Source organism: Carassius auratus, chromosome 9 (genome assembly GCF_003368295.1).
Source record: "Carassius auratus strain Wakin chromosome 9, ASM336829v1, whole genome shotgun sequence".
NCBI classification, from domain to species: Eukaryota; Metazoa; Chordata; class Actinopteri; order Cypriniformes; family Cyprinidae; genus Carassius; species Carassius auratus.
The window spans coordinates 7,616,320-7,641,441 of record NC_039251.1 but is presented as its reverse complement, the minus strand read 5'-3'; the positions used below and the strand labels follow the sequence as shown (position 1 = coordinate 7,641,441).

Below are 25,122 nucleotides of genomic sequence, written 5' to 3'. Positions count from 1 at the left end.
GAGACACAGGGAATTGGGTTTCTGGAGAGGTTTCTGAACTCCCACTGGTCAGCCATCATCACATTTCACTCTCACACTATGACAAAGCCATAGAAAACAATGAAAGTCACCGCACACACACATGACCTCTCTACTGTGGGGTCCAAAGAGGCATTCGGCCCTTCACCTCATTCTGGCTTTGGAGTGTTGTAAAGACTAAAGTCTCAAATCCAAAGAGACAATCTTTATCAAAGTAAAGACCCTGCCACAGCCCCCTAAAACTTTTCGTTCTAACAAGCCCCACATGTCTACATCACTAGGTGGAAATATTTGCGTAATGCCGCTCAAAGGAGAAAGCAAAAGCACTTTATTCGACCTTCGGAAAGAAGATGCATTTAGGAATATTTAAGATTACTTACAACAAAACTGCAATGCATTTTATGGATGACCGCTTCATGAACCTAGGAGAGGAGGTCCTTCTGACTTTGCTACGACAATCTTGTGCTTCTGAATCAGCTATTCTAAGTTATGTTTTCTCATTTGTTTAAGTGTTTGGCATGGATTGTTCAAATGCGGAGATTTGCTCATCGTGTGTGTGTGCACTCGCATGTGTGTGTGTGTGAGAGAGAGACAGGGTCACACAATGGAGTCAGCAGTCTTAACCGTCCGTGGCTTGTGTACTGCAAACACATACAAGCTTCATCACTGTGTATGTCACATGACTCTGTTCACCTTTTGGGCTTGAACTGATGGTAAAACTAAGGACATTACATTACATTTATTTGGAATAATGAAGCTCGCAATTATGGAAGAGGTGTTACATTTCCGACGAGTGCTTGCGGTATTCGGCCAATCACAATGCACTGGGTCAGTTGGCCAATCAGAGCAGACTGCGCTTAACAGAAGGAGGGACTTTGTAGATAATGACACGTTTGAGAGAGGCGGGGCATAGAGGACCCACAGTAATGTACAGTATTTGGAAAATAATGTATTTTTTGAACATTTAAGAATGTCAACATATTCTATTACACCAAATAATGATCTTTAATAAAGTATCATATGACCCCTTTAACACGTTAAGAATCCTTCTTCAGAGAATATAAAACATAAACTATTGAACGGTAATATATATTCTTATTCTTAACAAGTCTTATGCTACTTCATTTGGCTTCTTAATGAAATGTTTCTTGTTTTATCAATGTTTAGATGTTTTATTGGAAATCAAAAACAAATACTGTTGAAGAAAATGATTTCATTCCCGTGTAATACGGGTGATTGTGTTGTTCTCATGTCTCAGCTAATGCACCTGAATCAAAGCCACCACTGATGTCACTTAATTCTGTTTCTAAGAAACCTTTTTTTAGGAGATTTCTCCAGAACTGCCAAATCCTTGGAGACCTGGGGTTTCTGCATAATGTACTGCCTGCTGAAGTCCACTGCTTGTGTAATTCATTTGGTCTCCCTCTCTGTCCTCATCACTGCGTTTGTCTGTCAAACGTTCTGTCTCCATTACGGCGATGAGGGGCGCAAATCAAACGCACACTGCTTTCTTTTGTGATTTGATGTATCAAGGCAGCAATTACTGTATAAATCAATGAGTTAGGAATTATACATGAATTTGACATGAGCGTTTGGTCCTCACACAGTGTTTAAACGCAGAACAGTCAGAATTTATCAGCCTTGAACGTTTGCCCTAATGAGACGTTGACATAAGTTTGCGTTCCGCGCGAGATTTGCCTCATTGAAATTATATTGGCTGATCAATCTGATGGCACTCAGACAGCCAGATATGAACTGCTGAGTAAATAGCGTTAGTCTGCTCAACAGAAGATATTAAGTCTAAATGTGACTGATGCCTGATGAAGCAGGATCACATAATCCTTGTTTACACCTGGAATTAAAGGGACAGTTCACCCAAAAATGAAAGTTTGCTGGTAATTTATTCTCTCTCAGGCCATCCAAGATGTAGGTGGCTTTTTTCTTGAGTAGAACAGTAAAGGAGATTTCAAGCTAAAAACCCGTAGTCCTCTGTGATTCATAAAATGCAAGTCAGCAGTTGCCAGTTTTTGAGAAAAAATAAATAAATAAAATACCTGCACCTCTTGATTTATTAAGGTCTTGTGAAGCGAAACAATCAATCTGTGAAAGAAACTGAATGTTATTTAAAACATTATTGCCTTTAATCTATAGCATCTGGCAATGGGGAAATCTGATTTGTTTCCTCTAACTGGTTCTTTTGGATAGTTTGTTTCTGGTTCAAATAACTTATTCACACGTTTAGGTAATCACACAGTGTTGCAATGAATACGCAATTATTAATGAACCCAAAAATGTTTTACATGTCTACAGCATGTAAATTCAACAAACTAGTGTTCAACAGCTCACCTTTTTACATAAACAATTTGAAACCATAAAACATTGATTTCATCCCTTCATTCAAGTGCTTAGTTTATGCATGTGCATGTCATTGGCTCTGCCTGCAAAGTGAGTTTCGATTGAGTAACTTGTAGATCTGTGTGGCTCAAGCCACACACAAACGTTTTCAGGTGGTTCAGTCTGATTTGTTGAACTGATTCATTTGGTTAATAATAAAAAAATAAAAAAAACGGTTCAAAAGAATGATTCGTTCGTGAACCAGACATCACTTCAGACCGAGTACCTGAAGCTCTGGATTACAGGTAATAATGTTATAAATAATGTTTTTCTTGCACAGACCTATCATTTCGCTTCATAAGACCTCAATCTATCATCAGGAGCTATGGGTATTCTTTTTTAGTTATGTTTTTCAGAAACTGGTAGCCATTGACTTGCATTTTAGGAATCACCAAAGACCACAGTTTCAACTAAAAATATTTTCAGCTGTTCTTTTCATAAAAATAAAAAAAAGTCACCTACATCCTGGATGGCCTGAGGGTGAGAAAATTAACAGAAATTTAAAATTTTGGGGTGAACTATCCCTTTAAAAACCCTTTTGGGCAATTCATTCAAAAGTGGTCAGACTGCTGTTTACACCTATCACACTTGGTATTTCCATTCCAAATGAGTTTCCTATGATCAGATCAGTTTCACCTGTGTGTGTGTGTGTGTGTGTGTGTGTGTGTGTGTAAAGCATACCGAACTGGAGAAGCTTGTACTGTCCTGTTTGGAAACCGCCGCCTGGTACACAGCCATGCGGTTTTTCAGCGGGACAGGTTCGGCGTGAGCACTCTCCTCCAGCGTGCCTGTTCTGGATGCTGCGACGCTATCTGCAGATGGAAAGAAATCGACAGACAAAAAAAAAAAACAATTAGATTTGAGTATTTCAGAAGAAAAAAGAGTGGTGCTTGCCCATGCAATTAAAAAAACATATCTACAATGCTAGGATGGTTTCTAGGGTGCTCTATATGATTGCTTTGGATGCCTGGTCAATTTATTTTAGGGTATGCTGGGTGTATTTTAGGGTCTTAGAAGTGGCTAGGTGGGTACTAAGGAGTTGCTAGACAGTTTTGAGTGGTTGCTGTTTTAGACCCCGATCACACAGAATGCATTTTATGCAGTGAGAGGTGCCTTTTTAAAATTGTTTTCAGTTGGCATTGAGCGTTCTGCGTGCTGTTTATGCACCCTGTGCACCTCGCATGTTCGCCTGCCTGCTGCGCCTCTTGTTAATGCAGGAGTTTCTGCAACAGAAGATGGGTAAAAAAGTAACTCTGAGTAGAAAAAGCACCCTACGTCATTCACGTTTTTTCCATTGTCCAATCGAATGAACAGGGAAGCGGTTCTTACATTGTGATGATGAAAGTACCGTTGCTTAGAAAGTCCAGAGACTGCCGCAGGTTACCAAGAGCAGTATTTTTTTTTAGGAATTCTGTTAATATGATAGTTTACTTGAAAGCAAAATCCAACGATTTTATAGCGCTCACGCTGTAATACTTTGATTAGACTGAGACTGACAGGACAGCTGGTGAGGTGGTTGCCTTAGCAATACTAAAAAATGGAGCGCATTGCACCAAGTGTAAACATGAACAATAATATCAGCGATGCTTGACTTGGCAAATACTTCCAAATTAAACCAGGTCATTAGTGCATACAAGCAAGATTAACTGCAGGGCGTATTGAAAAAGAGTCAAAAGAGTGTTCCACAATTTACCCCTTGATGAACATATAAATCTGCATTACTATTTGAATGTTTTACCCACAGATTTATAGGTCCTCGCTTTGTAAAAACAACCCTTAGATTAATGCACCAGGTTTTAAGGTGGAACGTGACTCTAAAAACTTCAATAAAGACTGATTACAGCAATCTGGGAGTCATACAGCGGCTTCATTAAGACTTGAATTGTGTTGCTCATTAAAAAAAGGAGATGAATTGCTTTATCAACAACAAATGACAGTTCACTAATGACTCGACAATAAAATGACATAACATTCTGCGCTCAACAGCCGGAGCTAAATTGAATAATCAGGAATCCTGCTCAGTATTCAGCCGAGCACCTTACAAGGAGTTCATATTCTTGGATGCAGAGCAGATAAGGGATTAATATCGCATGCGACCACAGGTCATGTTTGCAAAGGTCAAATGGCTAGTTCTACATTTAACTGCGAGTTTGCATAGCTACCCAGGTTGCAATTCCACCTAGGACAACAGGCTATCCATCACCGCAGTCTCAAAGCCAGACACCTCTGAGTCGTTCTAAGGTGAAGTCACACTGTATTTCTAACAAGTCTAAACATAGCCGGAGGTGAGACCTTAATGGGAAAACGTTGCAAGGTTGTGGAGGAACTTTGTTGACCGAAGGCTTTCTCGTTTCATCCAGGAGCTTCACTGAGATCAATTGCACTGTCAGCTTATCACTAACCCAATTAGACATTGTCGAATATGAAGACGCGTCTCTCCGGCTGCTGTAAAACCTCATTAAGGTAATGAGCTGTTGGCAGCTCGAACAGAGCATCCAATCCCACCCTTGGTGTTCGCGTGTGTTTATATTGACGTATAGTTGAAGAAATGCACTAATGTGGGTGTGAAACTACCCAGTTTCTTTAAAGGACTCACATTTGAGATGTATAACAGCCTGTCACATGTGATTGAACATGTTTCTGACATGCAACACAGCTAATATAATTTTGAAGTGCTTGTTAAGACATTTCTTTCTCTCCTCTATGAAGTCTGTGCCAAAAGCTAGCAAGCTACCTATCTAGACAACAATTTAGGACGCTACTGTTTTCATGCAGAATGCAATCCCATTATGCACTGCAATGAGCATTAAGAAAAAAATCCACCAAACATTGCATGCGAATGGTCAATTATTAATGGAATACAAAATAAATCAATATTAAAGGGCACCTATCATGCCCCTTTTTGCAAGATGTATCATGCATTTCATGTGTTTGAGAATGTGTTTGTGAAGTTTCAGGTCAAAATACCTGACAGAAATTTAATTATATCATTTTGAAAATGCCTGTTTTGAGTGGAAGCAGATGAAGGCTGTTTTGGTCTGTTCTCTTTAAATGTAAATGAGCTGCTGCTTCTCCCCGCCCTCTTTCTGAGGACAGGGCTGGGCAATTTTAACTCCTATCTCACATCTCTGTCAAAAAAGGGAGCAGTAGGATTTCTATCATTATAGTGTGTTTGTGTACAAACACTGCCAACACACATTTATGTTCAAACAACATGTAAAAGTTAATTTTGCATAATAGGTACCCTTTAAATGACACATGTACACCATAAATAAATAACAGTTTACAAGTTGCAACTAAAACAACAAGTACTGAAGAATTTACAAGAAAATATTGTCAGACTTTTAACTTCAAAATGTCATGTTTAATTTGTGTTATTTGCCATTGCTTTGTAATTATTTGTGAGTGATTTCTGAGTGAAAATTGTTTGTAAGCCAGTTTATTTCAGTGTACAATTTTCATTAAGAAATTGCTAGTCAATTTCACAATTTATTACAAAGAAAAAGCAAGTAACATTGAATTAAACATGAATTGTTTAAGTAGAAAGACTTAAGTAGTATTTTTGTAGAACGTCTTACAATAATCTTTATTTACAACTTCAACTTTTTTTAAATACAGTGTAGAGTTCAAATCAATTAAAAGGCTTTATTTATGATGCATTATAAAGGTATTCATGATATTTGATGTAATGCATTATACATTTTCATAATAATTGTAACTACATTAAAGATGCATTAATATAACTGAAGGTTTGTTTGTCATATTTCAATTCATTATTAAATGTGCAACAATGAATAGTTAAATATTATAATGTATTATAAATATGTTTATGAAATCATATAAATACATTATAAGATGCATTACAAGGTAATTGATGCCTTAAAACTATTTTTATAATGCATTATATATAAAGCCTTTAAGGTAAGTGTTACCAAATAGTCGTACACGATATTATTAGTATTTGTTACATTAAAAAAAACGTATGTGCATTTTTGTGTGGCAGTTGAGTTGGTTTTGAATCAGAGCTTTTTTTTCAGCATTGACTTTTTAAATAGATCAGACATGGTTAGAAATAGAAGAATCAGTTGCTCTAACAAGCACTTTTGACTAAAAAGAAGAAAGCAATTAAAATAAATGATTGTGCTCTGGATGTGTTAGCAAATGCAGGAATATGAAATGCGGCATGGGGTTTATTTGTGTTTCGTTATTAAGAAAAGCATTCACACACTGACAGCAGCATTGTGGGGAAGGCTTCAGTGTTTTCATTAAAGTGACAGTCTAAGCCGGGATCTGATTACACGCCAGTAAACGAAACACATTCAGGATAAGTGCAAGAATCTGCTGCTGGCTTATGATGTTGAATTATTCATATCAAACACAATCATTTGTTCAAACCAAAGCTTTTAAACTAAAAAGCATCTACAAAACAGTTGTTTAAATCAATTCCCAGAAACAATATAAGCATACTGGACTATTTAAAAAGTTCAATAATAATGGTTTAATAAACAGCATCTGTCTCCTAGTAATTTTTCACCCCAACAACAAAATGAAAAGACACTATATTAATATTTATTTAGTAGAATGATTTAGATTTTTTTCTAATTGCTTAATTTTCCAAAATATATAAATTTACCCATTTTATTCCCAATACACATTGATATACAACATAAATGTTAAGTTACAACTGAAATAAAATAACTGAAAAAATAGATTTTTTTTGACATGAAGCTAAATCTCTCTCTCTATATATATATATATGTGTGTGTGTGTGTGTGTGTGTGTGTGTGTGTATAAGTAAATATAAGTGAATTCAAATGTATAACTATAAAATAATTAAATAATTCATTTAATATTTTTCGACAAAGCTATTTATATATATATATATATATATATATATATATATATATATATATATATATATATATATATATATATATATATATATATATATATATATATATATATATATATATATATATATAATAAGTTTAATTCATAACTAAAATAAATCAAAATAAAACGAAAATTATGAAAATATAAAGTAAAAAGCAGAATAAAGAATAGAAATTAATAGAATATACTGTGTGTGTGTGTGTGTGTATATATATATATATATATATATATATATATATATATATATATATATATATATATATATATATATATATATATATATATATATATATATATATATATATATATATTCTATTAAATGTACATATAAAAAATACTATAATATATGTATGTATAAGACAGTTATGAGAATGTGCTTAATTGTCAAAAGATTCAGCCAAATATGTCTGTAATATATCCTTCAACTTCTGTATGCAAAACATAATTTCTAACTTTTTTCTTTAATTTTTGGACTGAAAACCTGAAACATTTTCTCGTCAGGTTTTGTAAGATTCACCCAGTTATAATCGCACTAATGGCCGGCCGCTGTGTGCAGTTGCAGTAAAAGCAGCGAGGCTTACATTATAATGATATAAAACCCTGTACTGCAGCACGATCAGCAAAACGGACTCTTCATTAACTTTTAATGATTTCGTTCCATTTAAAGACTTATTTATGGCACTGAAGCATTTATTAAATAGGTACATGAAGATGAATCAGGTGTGGTGTTTTGGGTTCACTTCTGCAGTCGTGTAGAAACATGCTGGAGGCTCAGTGCTCTAAATCATCAGTAAATGAAATATACGCTTTAATGGCTCCGAATGCTGCAATGTTTGGTCAGGCATTACCATGTGCTCATATAAGTTATTCCAGTGTCACATCTGCTAATTTCATTTACTTACTTAACTATTTGTCAAGTGGCAGAAGCTTTTATCTAGAGCTTAAAGCACACTTATTATCTCCCTCCAGAAACCTGGGGTTAAGTGCTTTGCTCAAGGGCACTGTGGAGTTTCATGCATCATATCCTAGGTTTTGATTCTTGCAGTTTCCAGCAAGATGCTTTAGCATTATGCTGCACCTCCTCTGAATCACACGCTTTACTTCAGTAGTGTGGCATATTTCTGTGAAACGGGGTTTTCATCATAGCCAGAGCGGAAGGCAGAGTTTGATTTTATCGATCAGGAATCTATGTGATCATGAAAAGTGAGCATTACATGCTAGAATAGAGTCACATGGTTGCAGGAGAAGTGTTGAACTAAAGCCTGATCGAATCAAGTCTCTGATCTGTTGGTTTCTTAGAGGAGTTCCTACTTTTTCAGGTGGTGGTTCAATATTTTCATTCCTACTGGGAGTCACTTTGCTTTTCATTTGATTATCACAAAGACAAAACGTTTTTTGTCAAAGATCATATAATAATATGTTTAACTAAAAAAAAAAACATACAACAAATATAGTAGAAAATAGTATATTATCTTTGTATTCTCAATTAACAAGAAAAAAATATTATTATTATTATTATTATTATTATTATTATTAATATTATATTGTCAGCAGCATATCATATAGTAAATCCTATGCACATGAGTTTATAATAATAATAATAATAATAATATTAATTATTATTATTATTATGAACAACATTTAAATAAATTGCCTATATAACAACAATTAGTAGTAGTAGATTTTTTTGTATTATATAGGCTACTTATTCAAATGTTTAATGTTACTTAATATTATTTATATATATATATATAATTATAAAATATACACGTATGAAAAAAAATGTTTGCTCCATTTCAAAGAAAAGGCATAAATACTGTTATACTGATGCAAGTACTGAAAATATGAATAGATAAGATAAACATTTGGAGCTATATTATCCAAATGGGTAAAAAAAAACAAAAAAAACCTAGCCCTGAAGCCAGAAACCATTTTTTAAAAGTCCCATGATGCATGATCATGTGTGGTGGTACATAACATCAGTGGGTAAAGAGTGCTCTATTTTAACCGTGCTGCATTGCTGTAAACCCATCAACCTGTCAAGAAGGATGAGCAACCACAGACATCCACCACCCAAAATAAGCCTGGTAACAGCTACTCTTGCGCTTCAGATGCATTTAAATGCAGCTCTGTGTTAAAGAAGATGATGGAACATCCTTGTTCCTCATATTTAGCGCAGCGCTCTATAAGGCAGCTTTAGTTTACTATTGAGTTGGTGCTGGTTGAAAGCTTTCACCTTGATGTGGTGCAAATCCTCACGTCCGAAGCATGTCAACAATCTGAGGCTATCTTGTAATGAGTTATGTACAGACCCGAGCTCACATGACAGGAAAGTGAAGTAATCTAGGCGCCAAGTAGCCGCAAAAATAAATCTAACTTATTTTAAACCGGGGTTGGCTGGTGGAGTCAGGTTTCCGAGAGCGCAGAAGATCAACGACCTGCTCCACTAAATGTCTGATTAAACTCATGAAAGATGGAGAAATGTCAACAATACCGTGTTTATATTACTGGGAATGAACTACATATATTTCAGTGCTTGTGAGACTACCTTGAAACGGCAGCTTCCCAAGAGCTACTTAGGCTTGGTTAAAGTCAAGCTGAACTTTTGGAAAAGTAATGCATTGCACTATACAGAAGCAATCAGAGAAGTATTTATCTGGTACAAAACAAAAAAAAAACATTGTAAAATGTGATTTTTTTGAAGCAGTAAATGAAGCAAATATGTACAGATTTACTGGAAAATTTCAGTTTTTCTATGTCAAAATTTCACGTTTAATTCAATGTTAATTCAATTCTTTGTAACTGTTAGTGAAATTTACGAACGGTTTCTGAGAAAATTGTTTCTGCACCATTTTTTTCAGTCAGAGATTGACATTTAACAGTATTTGAATTTTACTTTCACTCAATGAAAAATGTTTCACACATAAATAACTAGCCAGTTTCTCAAATAGTTATGAAGAAACAGCAAGTAACGCTGAAATAAACATGCAATTCTGAAGTAATGTTGTGAAATAAAACACTGTTGGAAGTTTGTTTTACAAGAAAATACTATTTTAGTCCTTCTACTTCAAAAGGTCATGGTTCATTCAATTTTTTGTAATTATTGTGAAATTTACAAGCAATTTCTGAGTGAAAATTGTCTCCTATACAATTTTTGGTAGCACTTTATTTTACAGTCCTGTTCCTCATGTACATACGATGTACTTATTATAGTAATTACAATATCTATGTAATAACTAGGTACTAACCCTGAACCTACCCCTAAACCTAACCCTACCCCATGTAGTTACCTTGTATTACCAGAACTTTCTTAGATCAATACACTGTAAGTACACTATAAGTACATGTTAGTACACGTACTGTAAAATAAAGTGCAACCCAATTTTTTTTTACAGTTTAGCTGAGCTACTACTAAAGCTACTTTTCCTAAAAAGTCATCATTACTTAAGGTTTTCTGGGTTTTTATTGAAACCAGAGCAAATATCTTTCAATGGGCTTAATTTAAAGGGAAAACAAGTATCGATTCCCCATGTTTTTGTTTTAAGCATAAACTCACTCAATTTTGTTCAACTTTTAAAGACTTCATTTTAGATCTGCATCTGAAGTAATCTCAAGCATCTCAAGTTTCTTGATGATTATAATTTGAATCTTGATGCTTAGAATTTGTATCAGAAAAATACTGATTTTGGATTTTGTTTTTGTTGTTGTTCATGCTATGAATTTATGATTTTAAGACTTTCTGCTTTGATTTAAGACTTTAAGGCCTTAATTTTGAAGGCCAAATTAAGACTTTTTAAGATGAATGGCTTCTTTATTCATTAGTGCACAATTTTAATTTTTAAATAAAAAGAAAAAATACATTTTTGCAGTTTCTCTCCATTTCTAAAACTACTTTCCTTTAAGGCTGATGTCACAAATCCTCCAAACATGTTGAAACACCCACTTTTTATCATTCATTCAATTCCTGTCCCACACTACATTTGTCTCGTTTGTTGTTGAATATCTATTTTTCACATGGAAGTTAACTAGATTATGAACCGCATTTGTCTTCTGCATTACTTAGCTTGTCTCCAACACTGATACCTACATAAGAATTCTGTTGACATTGTAATTATCATATACTGTCATCGTTTTGCTTTAGCAATTAATTAAATTAGCATTCAATATGTCTTTATTAACAGTGTAATCATAATATTTCAATGCCTCTAAAAATGAAAAAGGGATCACCTCAAAATGCCTTCTTTTAAAACAAAACAATCACTAAAGTTTGTCACGGTTTTCTAAGAATGAGTGAAATTAAATTTGTGCAGTCAATTTTGTTATTTGTTGCAGAAGAAGAGAAGGTAAAAGAGAGGGGGGGCGGAAACAAATTTACAGGCAATTTCAGGACAGTGACAGAATTGATCAGGAGAAAAAGAAACAAACAACTTCTTAATGAGAAGCTTGTGTTCTCAGTCATTTAGATGGAGCCCAGAGTCTGACATCAGTCTGGAGGAAGATTGCTGGCGGTTCAAGCAAAGCAGGTTTATGGCCGATTCAATAAACGGCTCAATATGGGATTTCACAGCAAAATGAAAAAGCTTTTATTACCAAACACTGCAGAAACAGCACAAAACTAGATCTGCCCTAGCAAAACTCACTGAAACGATACTAGAGTTGTTGCCAAGCGGTTTGCGAAGGTGGTTTACTTCCTACTCGAGGCCCTCCTTCAATGCAGTCTGTGGGACTTTCTTAATCTATTTTATCATCCACCAGGTAAAAATCAATCAGATTATTGTGAAAGAAACACCAAAGATCTCCTGAACCAGCCGCAGAATTTCAGTGTTCCCAGCACAAACAAGCTAGTGGAGGTTAGTGGAAACAAGTTTAACGCATGGTGGTTTGTTATCCAAAACATGTGCAATATTTATTTTAATTATCAAGAGCACAAGTGTTGGGAACCAAACAGAAAGAAAGAAAGAAATAAAGAAAGAAAGAAAGAAAGGAAAAAAGAAAGAAAGAAAGAAATTTAATTATTTTCTTACCAGTTTTGTAACAGTTCTTGGATCTCTGGTGACTGGTATAATAATAATAATAATAATAATAATAATAATAATAATAATAATAATAATAATAATAATAATAATAAACATAACATAAATAACTTTAAGAATAATTAACATATATATATATATATATATATATATATATATATATATATATATATATATATATATATATATATATATTTATGCTACTAATAATATTAATAATAATGATAACAATATTAACAATTATTATTTTTTATAATATAAACTCTATGCCTTATTATAGCATATTGATACATATAGTAGATGTGTATATAATATTTTATCAAATGACAAATATTTATAATAACAATAATAATAAATTAGATAAAAAATACTCAAAATATATAGAAGCAAAACAAAAACAGTAGCAGTAGGCATCTAGTTAGGAACAGTTATTATATAAATCATTATGGTGTTCATACAATAATCATTAACAGAATCACTTTACTTTCATCCCTAAACAGCAAACACCTGTAAATCTCCTATTTATCATCACAAAGCACAAGCTCATTGTCAGAGTAAAGTTTCAATCGCCACAGTGTCTTCCAGTCACTAACAATGACTACAAAACTCCCTGTGAAGTCATCCTTTATTTCCTTAAAAATACAATTACAAGCCAAACGTCCGATCGATCGGTCCAGGCAGTCGTCACACTCACCGACTGCGTGTCAGTCCGGAGGAAGAGGAGGGTTAGAGATCCACAGATTGGGCCAGTAGTTTCCTGCCTGTCCTGCAGGTGGTCAGACTCGCCAGCAGTCTGGTTTGCTTCGGAGACCAGCTCCAGCGGCACCCATAAACATAACGCGTATTCAGCAAGCCTTGGGGAACAGCTGCTTTTATTTCAGACCATCTTCTTCTCCCCCCTCCCCTCGTTCTGGCCTGCGCACTGCCAGCGGGGCTTTTTTTGGAGGTCTTCATGCCTTTGGTGGCATGCTGGGGAAGCAACAGTCAGTGTTTCCCTCTCAAATCAATATTATGTTCAGTCGTTAAAATTCACGGGTTAATGCTGCACTATGGGATTATTACAACTGCATCCAATCTGCAGGTTTAAAGGGTTAGTTCTGAAGGTTTAAAGGGTTAGTTCACCCAAAAATGCATTTGACTCACCCCTAAAGCATCCGCTGTGTATACGACTTTCTTCTTTTCAGACTAATTCAGTCGGAGTTATATTAAAAATTGTCTTTGATATTTCAAGCGGTTTAATGCCACTCAGTGGGTGTTGCATTGCATCAGTCCAAAAGGACTTAAATGAAAAGCATGCATCTATAAAAATAAAAATTGTCTCACATGGCACTGGGGTGAACAAAGGCCTCCTGTAGCAAATCAATGCATTTTTGTAAGAAAAATATCTGTATTCAAAATGTAATAATAACTTTAATCTAGCTTACTGTTGTAAACAGAAGCAGTTCTGGGGGAATGACGCATGAAGGTCAGCTCTGTACACGCGCTGCTCAAAAGTGACACACAGAAATGTAGCGGAGAGATCAAAGAAAAACAACAGTCACTAATTAGAAGTACAAAACGATGATTTGTAAAGAAATATGTTGGAGGATTTAAATATAAGCCAAAAGGAGACTGGTTTTCCTTTGCTAAACTAAGGAAACTTTGCTTCCTTTGATGCTGTTAACAAATGTTGGTTTTCACGAGACTCACCTGTGCATGTGCAACACTGACTTTATACGTCATCCTCCCAGAACTGCTTCTTTGTACAGCTATTAGAGCAAGCTACATTAAAGTGATTATTACGTTTTGAATATGGTTATTTTTCTTACAAAAACGCATTGATTTGTTCACCCCCTGGGGCCATGTGAGACCCTTTTTATTATTAAGGATGGGCACTTTTTATTTAACTTCTTTTGGACTGAAGGAATGCAGCACATGCTGAGTGGCATTAAACGGCTTGAAAGATCAAAGACAATTTTTAATAAAACTCCGACTGGATTCATCTGAAAGAAGAAAGTCATATACAGTACACATAGAATGCCTCGGAGGTGAGTAAAACACTAATTTTACACCTAATTTTTTATTTTATTTGGGAGAGCTAACCCTTTTAAACCCTCTAAACTGATTGAAACTTTGCTGAAAAACCTATTGCACGCAATATTTTCTTGATTATACATAATAGTTTTTGCAAAATCTTGTTAAAACAGGATTTTGAGGAACGTTTTTTTGTTTATCTCTCAATCATCATTGTATTGTACTGCATTATATGTTTTGAAACTATAGAGCTTGGATCCTCACACTTAGCATTTAAATGTCATCTTTCAACAAATTATTGGGAGATATAGAGTGACAACCGATAATCATATGCATTGTATCTAATTAGTCTGATATACTGTTACAAAGGTCACATTAATTTGCATTCTAAGCTATTATACTTGCACCAAATTACACACACACACACACACACACACACACACACACACACACACACACACACATATATATATATATATATATATATATATATATATATATATATATATATATATATAAATACATTTCTTTTTTCTGACATTTATTTTATATGCTTTGCAAGTTTCATTTTATGCATTCTCCATTGGTTCCACTGGCTCTGGCATCCACTGACTCAACACTTTTGTTCAGGGCTCACACCTATCGACTTTTTCAGTTGAATTCTGACACTTTTCTGTCTGTCACACTCACAGATTAAATAAGGAACAGAGGTGACAGAAAAAATGACATTTCTCTCTGAATTTCAATCAGCGTTTGCACATTTTCTGACCAGTTTGCATGATTTGTTTAATGATATTTTCAGCAGTTTGTAGTGAGTGACTGCAAAATGAAAATTATATTTATAAAGACTGCATGACAAAGACATGCATTTTTTTTATTTTATTTTTTATTTTTTTAAGGTTTTTAATCATTTCCATGACTTTTCTAGGCCTTTAAATAAGTGTTTTAAAATCCCTGGTATTTACAGGGTTTTTTTCTGGATCATGGGACTCTATTTGGGCAGGAAATCAATCGGAAGCTTATTCGAAATCTCTGGAGTGCTGCATAAACGAAAACAATTGTAATATAATGAATTCACTTCAATAATACATTGAATAATTACAAAGTGCTGCCTCCACTTTCTAGTTTTATTAGTCAGTTGAGTGCAGGAGGGAAAAATGTTCATGCATAAGATATTTGAGAGATATGTGGCTTTGTGTTTGCTGAGGAAAATTAGTTTGGATCAGATTTGAAGAGGACAACAGCTTGCCAGTTCTTTAGAGAAAAACTCATTGACTGAAACTGGTCATTGCCAAAGCAAGGAGAGTCCATCACAACGACTGATATCAAATATGCTTGATGTTGTTGAAATTTGGCAGAGCCAACATTTTGCATTTGGCAGACAATTTTATCTTAAGCGACTGAAAATCAAACCCATGACCTTGGCACTGCCAGTGCCATGCACTAAAACTGCGTGGCTTTCAAATGAACTTTAAGATAAAGGAACAAGTTCACCCAAAAATGAAGCTGACGAAAATATACCCACCCTCAGCTCATCCAAAATGCAGATGTGTTTGTTTCTTCAACAGGTTTGGAGAAATTTAGGTACATCACTTGCTCACCAATTGATCCTTTGTAGCGAATGGGTGCCGCCAGAATGAGAGTTCATTACACTGTAAAAAATTTCTTGTTGTTTTTACAAAAACTTTTTGGCAGCTGTGGTTGCCAGAATAATTTTGTAAAAATACAGAAAACTGTAAACACATTTACGTCAAAAACTGTTAATTTTACAATATAAAGCTGTAATTTACAGACAAGAAAATGTGAATATAAACCAGTAAATTCAACAACACACAAAATTAAATCTGTTTTGTACCTTGAAAATACTGACAACCACCATAATAATAAAGATGGTACTGTATAAGAGAAAGCCACATGAAGTATCAAAGCTCATCACAAGTAGCTTCACCACAAGCAGAAGCATATATTAACATATAGAAGGTGCACATTTATGGAAACACAAAACACCATCATGGTAACACACGTGATACTTAAATAATACAAAAAACTTTCATTAAGCAACAGAAGATGTAACATAAAGCTCAAATGTACATAACTGATAACAAGAACTATTTAAAAACATGATTATTTAAACAAAATACTTTCAAACGTGGAGTGTCACGCAGGGAATTCTGGGAATATCAGTTTACAGTTTTAGACTGTAAATTATACATTGATTTGTTCTTTTTTTACTTCTAAAAGCTGTATAATTAACAGAATTTTACTGTAAATTTACATTAAATGCTTTGTTAGATCTTTTACAGTTTTTCCCTGTATATAGTACGGGAACTTACTGTTAACCTATTATCAGTTTTTTTCCGTAGCGTTTTTTCCAAAATTTTACAGTTAAAATTACACTTATTTTTTACAGTGTAGTTCATTAAATAATATCTTATGAAGTGAAAAGATGCATATTTGTAAGAAACAAATCCATCATTAAGATGTTTCCGACAAAAATATGAGTCCACTATCTGTTTAAAAGTAAAAACAGTTAAAAACAGTTCTAAAACAAGTATGTTTTCATCAGCTGTTAGAACTCTCATTCTGGCGGCACCCATTCACTCCAGAAGATCCACTGGTAAGCAAGTGATGTAATGCTACATTGCTCCAATCTGTTCTGATGAAGAAACAAACTCATCTACCTTAAATGGCCTGCGGGTGATTAATTTTCAGGAAATTGTCATAATTGGATACGCTATTCCTTTACGTCTGATGCACTATACAGACTGAGCTCAGATGCACTAAAAACCAGCTAAAAAACTGAGATGCTCTCTTACAAGCCGAAAACAATGTGCAAATACTAAGTGTCCAGCATCAAACCAAGCTCTGTGGGTCAGAGTTCTGCAAACTGTGATGTAATAGAGAGGCCCCAGAGACACAAACAGCACAGCAGACACCGGAGACCCACAGAGACACGGAGGGACAGATGTGGGGGCAGATATATGAGAGACCCTGTCTCTCCACTCCCAGCAGGGCGCCAGCCCGCCTGAACCGTCCTCTCTAGCCAAACGAAATTAGAGTGATCAGCGTTGGGGAGCGACTAACTAAAAGTAGCGATGCTGCTAGCTTCAATGCAATTTTCAGAAGCGTGACAGTAGTACAACTAAAATAGTGCAGCTTTTCCATTAACAAGCCACTTTTACCCCCACAAGTTATATAACAAATATTTTCTAGCTTGTAAATCAGCGTAAATCTTTCTCAAAAAAAAAAAAAAAAGTCATTTACAGCATAAAAAAAACTTTTAATTCATGTTTAAAATATAGTTAAATGTAAATGTAAATCACAAATAATGGTAAGAAGTTGAATTAGACTATAAAACAATACACTGTTCAATGTTATGTTTTTCATCTCATCTGGCAAACACAAAAAGAAAAGCTTTTGGCAAAAGGATAAAGAAAAGCAAATGGGTCATTCTGAACCAAAGTCAACTCAACCAAAGGTCCCCAACTGAAATTTAGATTTTGACCTTTTTTTACTGGATGAATGTTTACTGCATAATCCACTAACCCACAAATTGTGTAGAGGGGCAGGGGGTCAAATAGCAATTGAACAAACATAATTTACATTGGAATAAATAATAATTTACACTGTATGGACTACAGTGAAATATGCAAATTATACAAAAATATGCCACAACCGGCCAATCAGAATGAAGTATTCCGGAGAACATTGTAATAAAATCTGATTAACAGATTCAAATACATATTTCCCCCTAAAAAAAGGTGTTGTTTTTAATATAATGAGCTATTTTTTAACAAACTTGGTAGTACATTTTCACCATTTCCTCTTTTTTTATGATTGCTTGACTAAATAGAAATAGCTTGTAGTTTGGAAATCTCCTCAACCCTGAAGCCATCATTAACCAACACGAATCTGACAGCAGTGTGACTGGTTTGTCCAGTTCACCATCAAGGGAAACGACACCTCAGCATCCTGTCACCTGTCTGCAGAAATGTGTGGCCACATCTACATCCATACCAGGAGCTCCACAGAGAAAGAGGATCCCGGACTCTCCATCATGCCCTGCGCAGTCACAGCAGGACGGAGAGACATGAAGGCTGACAGCAGACAGTCCACCAGAGACAGCATGAAACCACAACACAGCACTGCAGAATTCAATAGCTTAAAATAAAGTCCCTGCAGAACGACAACGATCAAGTGTCACAACAACAATAACGTCATTCAGGGAGATTGTCGAGATTCAACCATTCCAAACATGGCAGGTATATATAGGCCTCACCCTATGGAAACAAATGCTATTTTTGGGTGATAATGATTTACCAACTTGTCATGATGAGCTAGTTGTCAACGCTAAACTAAAGTTCAGTTAAAGTGCTAAAACTCTGACTATTATATGTATCTAACATATATAATCAGTAAGATTTTTTTGAAAGAAGTCTTTCATGCTCACAAAGGCTGCTTTTATTTGTTTATTAAATACAATAAAAACTGTAATATGGTGAAATATTACTATGATTTCAAAGAAATGTTTTCTATTTCAATATATTTTAAATTGTATTTTATTCCTGTGATGCAAAGCTGTATTTTCAGCATCATTACTCCAGTCTTCAGTGTCACATGATCCTTCAGAAATCAGAATAAAAAAAACCCATTTATTTCATTCTCACTTTCCCTCTGCATTGACAGCTGATAAACAGTGAGTTTTAAACACTCTTTCCAATCTGATACATCTCACTGCACGCATGAAAAAACAGAAGAGAAACAGTGAGACTCAGTGATTACAGTCTAGCTACGGAAAAAAGACTGTGCTCACTGTTGGACTGGTGAGGTACAGTATAATCAGTTTAAAGATAAATGCTTTCTAATCCTCTGACAATGAAACTGGAACTGACAGAAACTTTAAATACAGCTGCATTTGTTTCAAAATAAATGAATGTTACTAGCTTAATTAACAGTTCACCCATAAATGATAATTTGCTGAAAATCTACTTACCCTCAGGCCAATCAAGATGTGAATGAGTCTGTTTCTTCATCAGATTTGGAGAATTACAGCATTGCATCACTCACTCACCAATGGATGCTCTGCAGTGAATGGGTGCCGTCAGAATGAGAGTCCAAACAGCTGATAAAAACATCACAATAATCTCTGAAGCGAAAAGCTGTTTTTGTTTTTTGTTTTTTCATCCCATTTCTTTCAGGTTTAAGCGAGTCTTCTATCAATAATATTGCTTTCTCCGCTGAAAAAGATGACTTGTCTGAATCAGGAGAGAAATACGCACAGATCAAGCTCAGTTAAGTTGAATCAAAACACCTCAATAATAGATTAATTTCTTTATAAATGCAAAGCTTTTGGCTTCACACGATATTAAGTGATGGACTGGAGTGCTCTGGATTACTTGTGGATTATTGTGATGTTTTTATCAGCTGTTTGAACTCTCATTCTGACGGCACCCATTCACTGCAGAGCATCCATTGGTGAGCGAGTGATGCAATGCTGTAATTTCTCCAATCTGTTCCGATGAAGAAACAAACTCATCTAGATCTTCGATAGCCTGAGGGCGAGTATATTTTCAGTTTATGTTAATTTGTTGGGTGATCTATTCCTTTAAATCACATATTGTTTCAGCTCATTGTGAATGTGTTGTACGTGCAACGGTTAAGAACAGTTCTATTCACTTACACTAATGTGATTCGCTGTAATCACTTTCAAATGAGGTGTCCCTCTCTTCAGTGACTGCGAGAAGAGCTCGATTCGACTCTGATTCACGCTCTCTAATCACGTTACTGGAAAACGGAAGAAAAACGACTGACAGAGACTCTTTACAATGGCCGTTAAAATAACATGCGATCGATTTGACCACTTTCTAAACACATTTTACTGTAATTCACACCGTTCACAGAAATGGCGAGCTTATTTTTCAATCACTAAACGTAAGAAATTGACAGAGCTATCACACAGCTATCAAATAATACTCTTTCTGTTCTTTAAAACCTTGCAGTTAGTCCACAGGACAACGGTTTACACACATGTACCTCGTTCAGAGTCGGTCCTCTCAAAGAGTCAAGGTAGTTGAACCCATCAGGGTGAAAGAATGCAGGGCAGTGAGGGCTGAACCTTTGCTATCCCTTCTGTTGTGTCTAGCATGTAATTCACCCTCACAGTGTTTTTGATACAGACACGCAAAGGTGCTGGGTTTAATATTTCTCACAGTGGTTGACGGACTCAGCAAGGTGTCACCAACATAATCTCTTGTTTTATTATCAGAGCCGTGTGATCTGTAAGTGTCATTCTAAATACTTGCTGAAAGAATGAAAAGACACTTCGGACTAAGAAGAATGACTAACATGGTTTTGTAAGGGCATCATGCATGTGTTTTGGAAGAGACACTAGTCACTAGTCCTGGCCAAATTTATGCCCTGGGTGAGATTAAATAAAGTACACAAAAACATGACACATACTGCAAATGTGTAGGACAGTCTAGCACAGAGTTTCCTAACACTACGGCTGCAGAAGATTTCAATGAACTGCAACTTATTAATGGCATATTTGTTTATTTAATTTTAATGAATTGCCGCAGGTTAAATCAATTTATGAAATAAACAGCTTCTCTTGCGCTTTAAATATTACATGAAATGGCTATATTAGGCTACATTCAAGGATTAAAAACAACTTATATTTCCTTTTGGCTGTTTCTGAGCAGAACAGACACCTAACGAGTGAAGTTCATGTATGTTGGACTTCCAAAAGGTAAGTATGCACAATAACTAAAATAATATTAATATATATACTAGTGCTGTCAAAGCATTAAATTAATATTTTTTATTTAGAGAATATACAGCATATATTTTATATGTATTTACGTGCATATATTTATATAATAGACAGGACAATAATTCAACATATAACAAACAAAAACTCTAATATATAGATAACTAATAAATCTAATATATATTTTATATAGAAAATATATAAATATATAAAATATAATATGTTTATTAATTCATTTATTATAATATTTAACATTATATGCTGAATTATTTTGCAAGTTTGTCAAATTATAGAAATGTTTATGCATGTATTTATATTATATTTGTAAATCAAATTACAAGAAATAAAATATTTTTTTTAGTTATTCCATTTGGATTATGTATTGTGTAAACCATTTGGAATTTATTTAATTGCTGACTTTCTGTCGAATCGATTAATCGTGATTGATAGCATCCAAAATACAATTTCTTAAATATATACATGTGTTTGTATTTATAAACACATTTTTATTTTGAATGCAATTAATCATGATACATTGATTTGACAGCCCTAATTTATTTATTAAAAATTATTTATTAAAAAAGTTTAAGAAGATGCATTGTAAGTCCACTTTTAGATCCAGACAAATCTATATAAATAGGCAGGGTTCTTTTGCATATATATGAATCAAAAACATTTTCACAACAGCCCATACTATTTCGGTTCTAGGCATTGGGATGGTCGTGACAACAATACCACTGTCATGATATAACACCTGTAATGAGGTGCTGTGTCGAAAAAGAGATATACAGCCATTTGCATTATCTGAGACACATGGCGAAAAATCATTACCAGGTGTTCGTACCAACAAAATGTCTCAGCAATATCAAACACAATTCACAACGGGTGTCAAATTCACAGCAGGCGCCTGCTCTGAATGGCATATCATAAAACCCATGTCTTTTTCTGAATGTGTCTATAACCCATGCCACAAAAGTCATCTAAAATCCACAGCAACATTTCAAAAGGTACGTTAGGAGGAACAAATAGAAAACAAGAAGCCTTTTTCCAATGGAAAGTGCATGTGGCAGCATTTCCCCGTGTTTGTAATGGCTCTAATGATTCCTCGCTCCATAATTGGATCTGTGCTAATAAAATCGCATTTGTCTGTTTAATATACATGAATAAACGTTTGCTGCTTTGTATTCAAAGTTAATGTTCTCCTGCAATCCAAATTACCCGAAATGTTTTTTCCTCAACATAATGGTAATGATTGTACTGTTGTTTATCATTGTACAATCATACAGGTTGCATCTATTGTTAATTCATAACTTGAAACCAGGAGCCACTGCACTCACATTATTTCCCCGCTAATGACTTTGTGTCATGGTTTCTCTGCTAATAGCAGTTAGATAACAACCCAAGGCCTTTTTCAATTTATCTGCAGCTAATTAATTTTGAGTGAAATGGAAATTTGATCATTTATGTACCTAATCCTGCGCCAACATCTTAGCGGTCTGCCATCAAACAAAACACCTCAGCTTCACCTGTAGGAAAGAACAATCACAATCATTTTTTTTTTCTTCTCTTCTCCTAAACAGCAGTGAAAGCAAAAGTTTTAGCAAAAGACCCCAATAATCAAATTGTGCTCAGATCAGTCTAGATAAAAAAAGTCAACAATTAAAATTCTTCTCACTTCTGTCTATTTACAATATAAGCAAATTAACTAGCAATATCCGGGATAAAAACACAGCTAAAGCCCTATTTGAATGATAATTGTCTAATGTGGACATCTGTAATAATACATTTAAATGGCACCTCAGTAATGAAACTCATGAATTCAGATGAGTATTTATTCACAGTCTAATGAATACAACTTTATATATAATATCATGTGTATTATTTGATTATAAATAGTGCTGTCAAATGATTAATCGTCGAAAATAAAAGCTTTTGTTTACAATATATATATATATATATATATATATATATATATATATATATATATATATATATATATATATATATATATATATATATATATATATATATATATGTGTGTGTGTGTGTATGTACTTTGTATATTTATGTTTATATAAATACAAACACATGCATGTATATATTTAAGATTCATATATATATATATATATATATATATATATATATATATATATATATATATATATATATATATATATATATATATATATATATATATATACATATACATATAAAATAGAAATTATATGAATATAAATATATACATAAGAAATATACATAGTGTACAAAGATATACTATGTGAACAACAACTTTTATATTGGATGCGATCGCAATTTTATATCGCAATTAATCGATTGACAGCACTTTATAATTATAAAACCTCTTGTTTATAAAAGTTGGAAAATAGATGCACTAGTTGAAATGCTTTTTAACTCTCAAAATGATGGATATAATTCAAAATGTTGAGAAATAACTTAACGCAACTTCTTGACATAAGGTAAACAAAGGTCCTTGATTTATATTTTTATGTATATAATTGTGTATAATACATATTTTAATTGTACTGCATACCTGTCACTGCCATAATAACGACCCATTTCAAAAGTTTATGTGCTTTTCTTCTCTTTCTTCTTTCTGTTTTTAAAAAAAGCTCTGATTGGTTGTTCTGGAGCGGTTTTGAAATACTGTTATTTTGTAATTTCCAGCAATTCAATAATAAATATGCATGCAAATTACAGAAAAGTGCAACAGTTACCGTACGATGTCCAACGTGGTAAAAAAAGGATTTAAACAGTGAATTTTGAATTGATTTCTTCTTGTAAACTTAGAGATGTTGATTCAGACAGCAATTAAATTACCAGACCACCTTGGTGTTTGTCAAAAAACAGTAGGTAATTTTGCCAAGTATTTTTTTTTTTCATCATTAAACAAAGGTCTCAAAAAAGAAAGAGTATTATTCTTTTCAGTGTTTTAAAATAAATCTCATCAACATCTCAATATCTGCTCGAATACACCAAGATACTTAAGTCTACAATCAAATGTTGGCGATTTCGATATGAATTCATGAATTTCTCATCAAAATTATCCTATCATAGTATGGCAATATCTGAGATAAAACACAATTCAGACCTCAAGCAACATTTTCTCTCTTGTTTTATCATTAAACAAAGGCCTCAAAAAGGAAAAGCAATGGCTGCTCCCATGAACCCTTTTGGCTGAAAGAATAAAAGAACGTTTTAACTGCTGCCTTCAGGAAAATGACATCACAATACAATTTTGAGAGCGTGATTTTGGAGGGTGAAGGTCAGGAATGAGATGAGAGTTTCAGGTCAAGCTCAGGTCGAAATCTGGTTTCCGAATCTGTCAACCTTTCCACAAGTCTAAAGATTGCTATTACGTGACACTTAACTAATGAGGTGCTTTGAGCATATGCTTTAATTCCTCTGATGCCTCCGGCTGGACCTTTCACATCACTCTTTACAGCACTTCAGTGTCCAAGCTTGGTCATTTTCCCAGATGCAATTGGCTATTAAGAGATCGTACTTTATCACCACAGGGACTATGGGAATTGAGAACTGATTTCTATTCAGAACCGGTTTCCATTTAATAAGAAACACTGGAACTGAATCATTTTCATAATATTTTGTTGATTAACGGGTTCTTAAACATTATAGAATTTTCCACTGATACACACTGCACTGAAATAACTTGCAGTATGTGGCTTAATTTACTACAAAAACAGCCACATTTCTCACTTCTCACCATCTACAGCCAAAACAACCAGTCCAAATATGAAACAAACAAATGTTAATGTACCAAAGTGATGACCGCAGAATACATCTCAAAGCATAATGAACATAACCACCATCTGCATGTAAGAACGATGCCGTAATCAAAACACAAGGCACAAAGATTTACCTTAATGCCTCTTACCCATCCAGATCCATTATATAGACACAGCATAACATGTACTAATACTTTGGCCTCGCAAGACCAACTTTATTTAGCGTCTTATTGATCTT

General features: G+C 34.2%; 1 protein-coding gene across 1 annotated transcript in view; it reads right to left on the bottom strand.

Moving 5' to 3' along the window:
• The window catches only part of LOC113108263 (xin actin-binding repeat-containing protein 2-like), a 36,730-nt gene extending 23,534 nt beyond the window's left edge, over positions 1-13,196 (bottom strand). The window contains exons 1-2 of the mRNA XM_026271189.1: positions 13,033-13,196; positions 3,094-3,224 (exon numbers count right to left, since the gene is read on the bottom strand). Of these exons, the coding sequence (XP_026126974.1) occupies positions 3,094-3,150 (57 nt within the window). The 5' untranslated portion in view covers positions 3,151-3,224; positions 13,033-13,196. The remainder of the gene's footprint in view (positions 1-3,093; positions 3,225-13,032) is intronic.
• Positions 13,197-25,122: the final 11,926 nt, after the last annotated feature.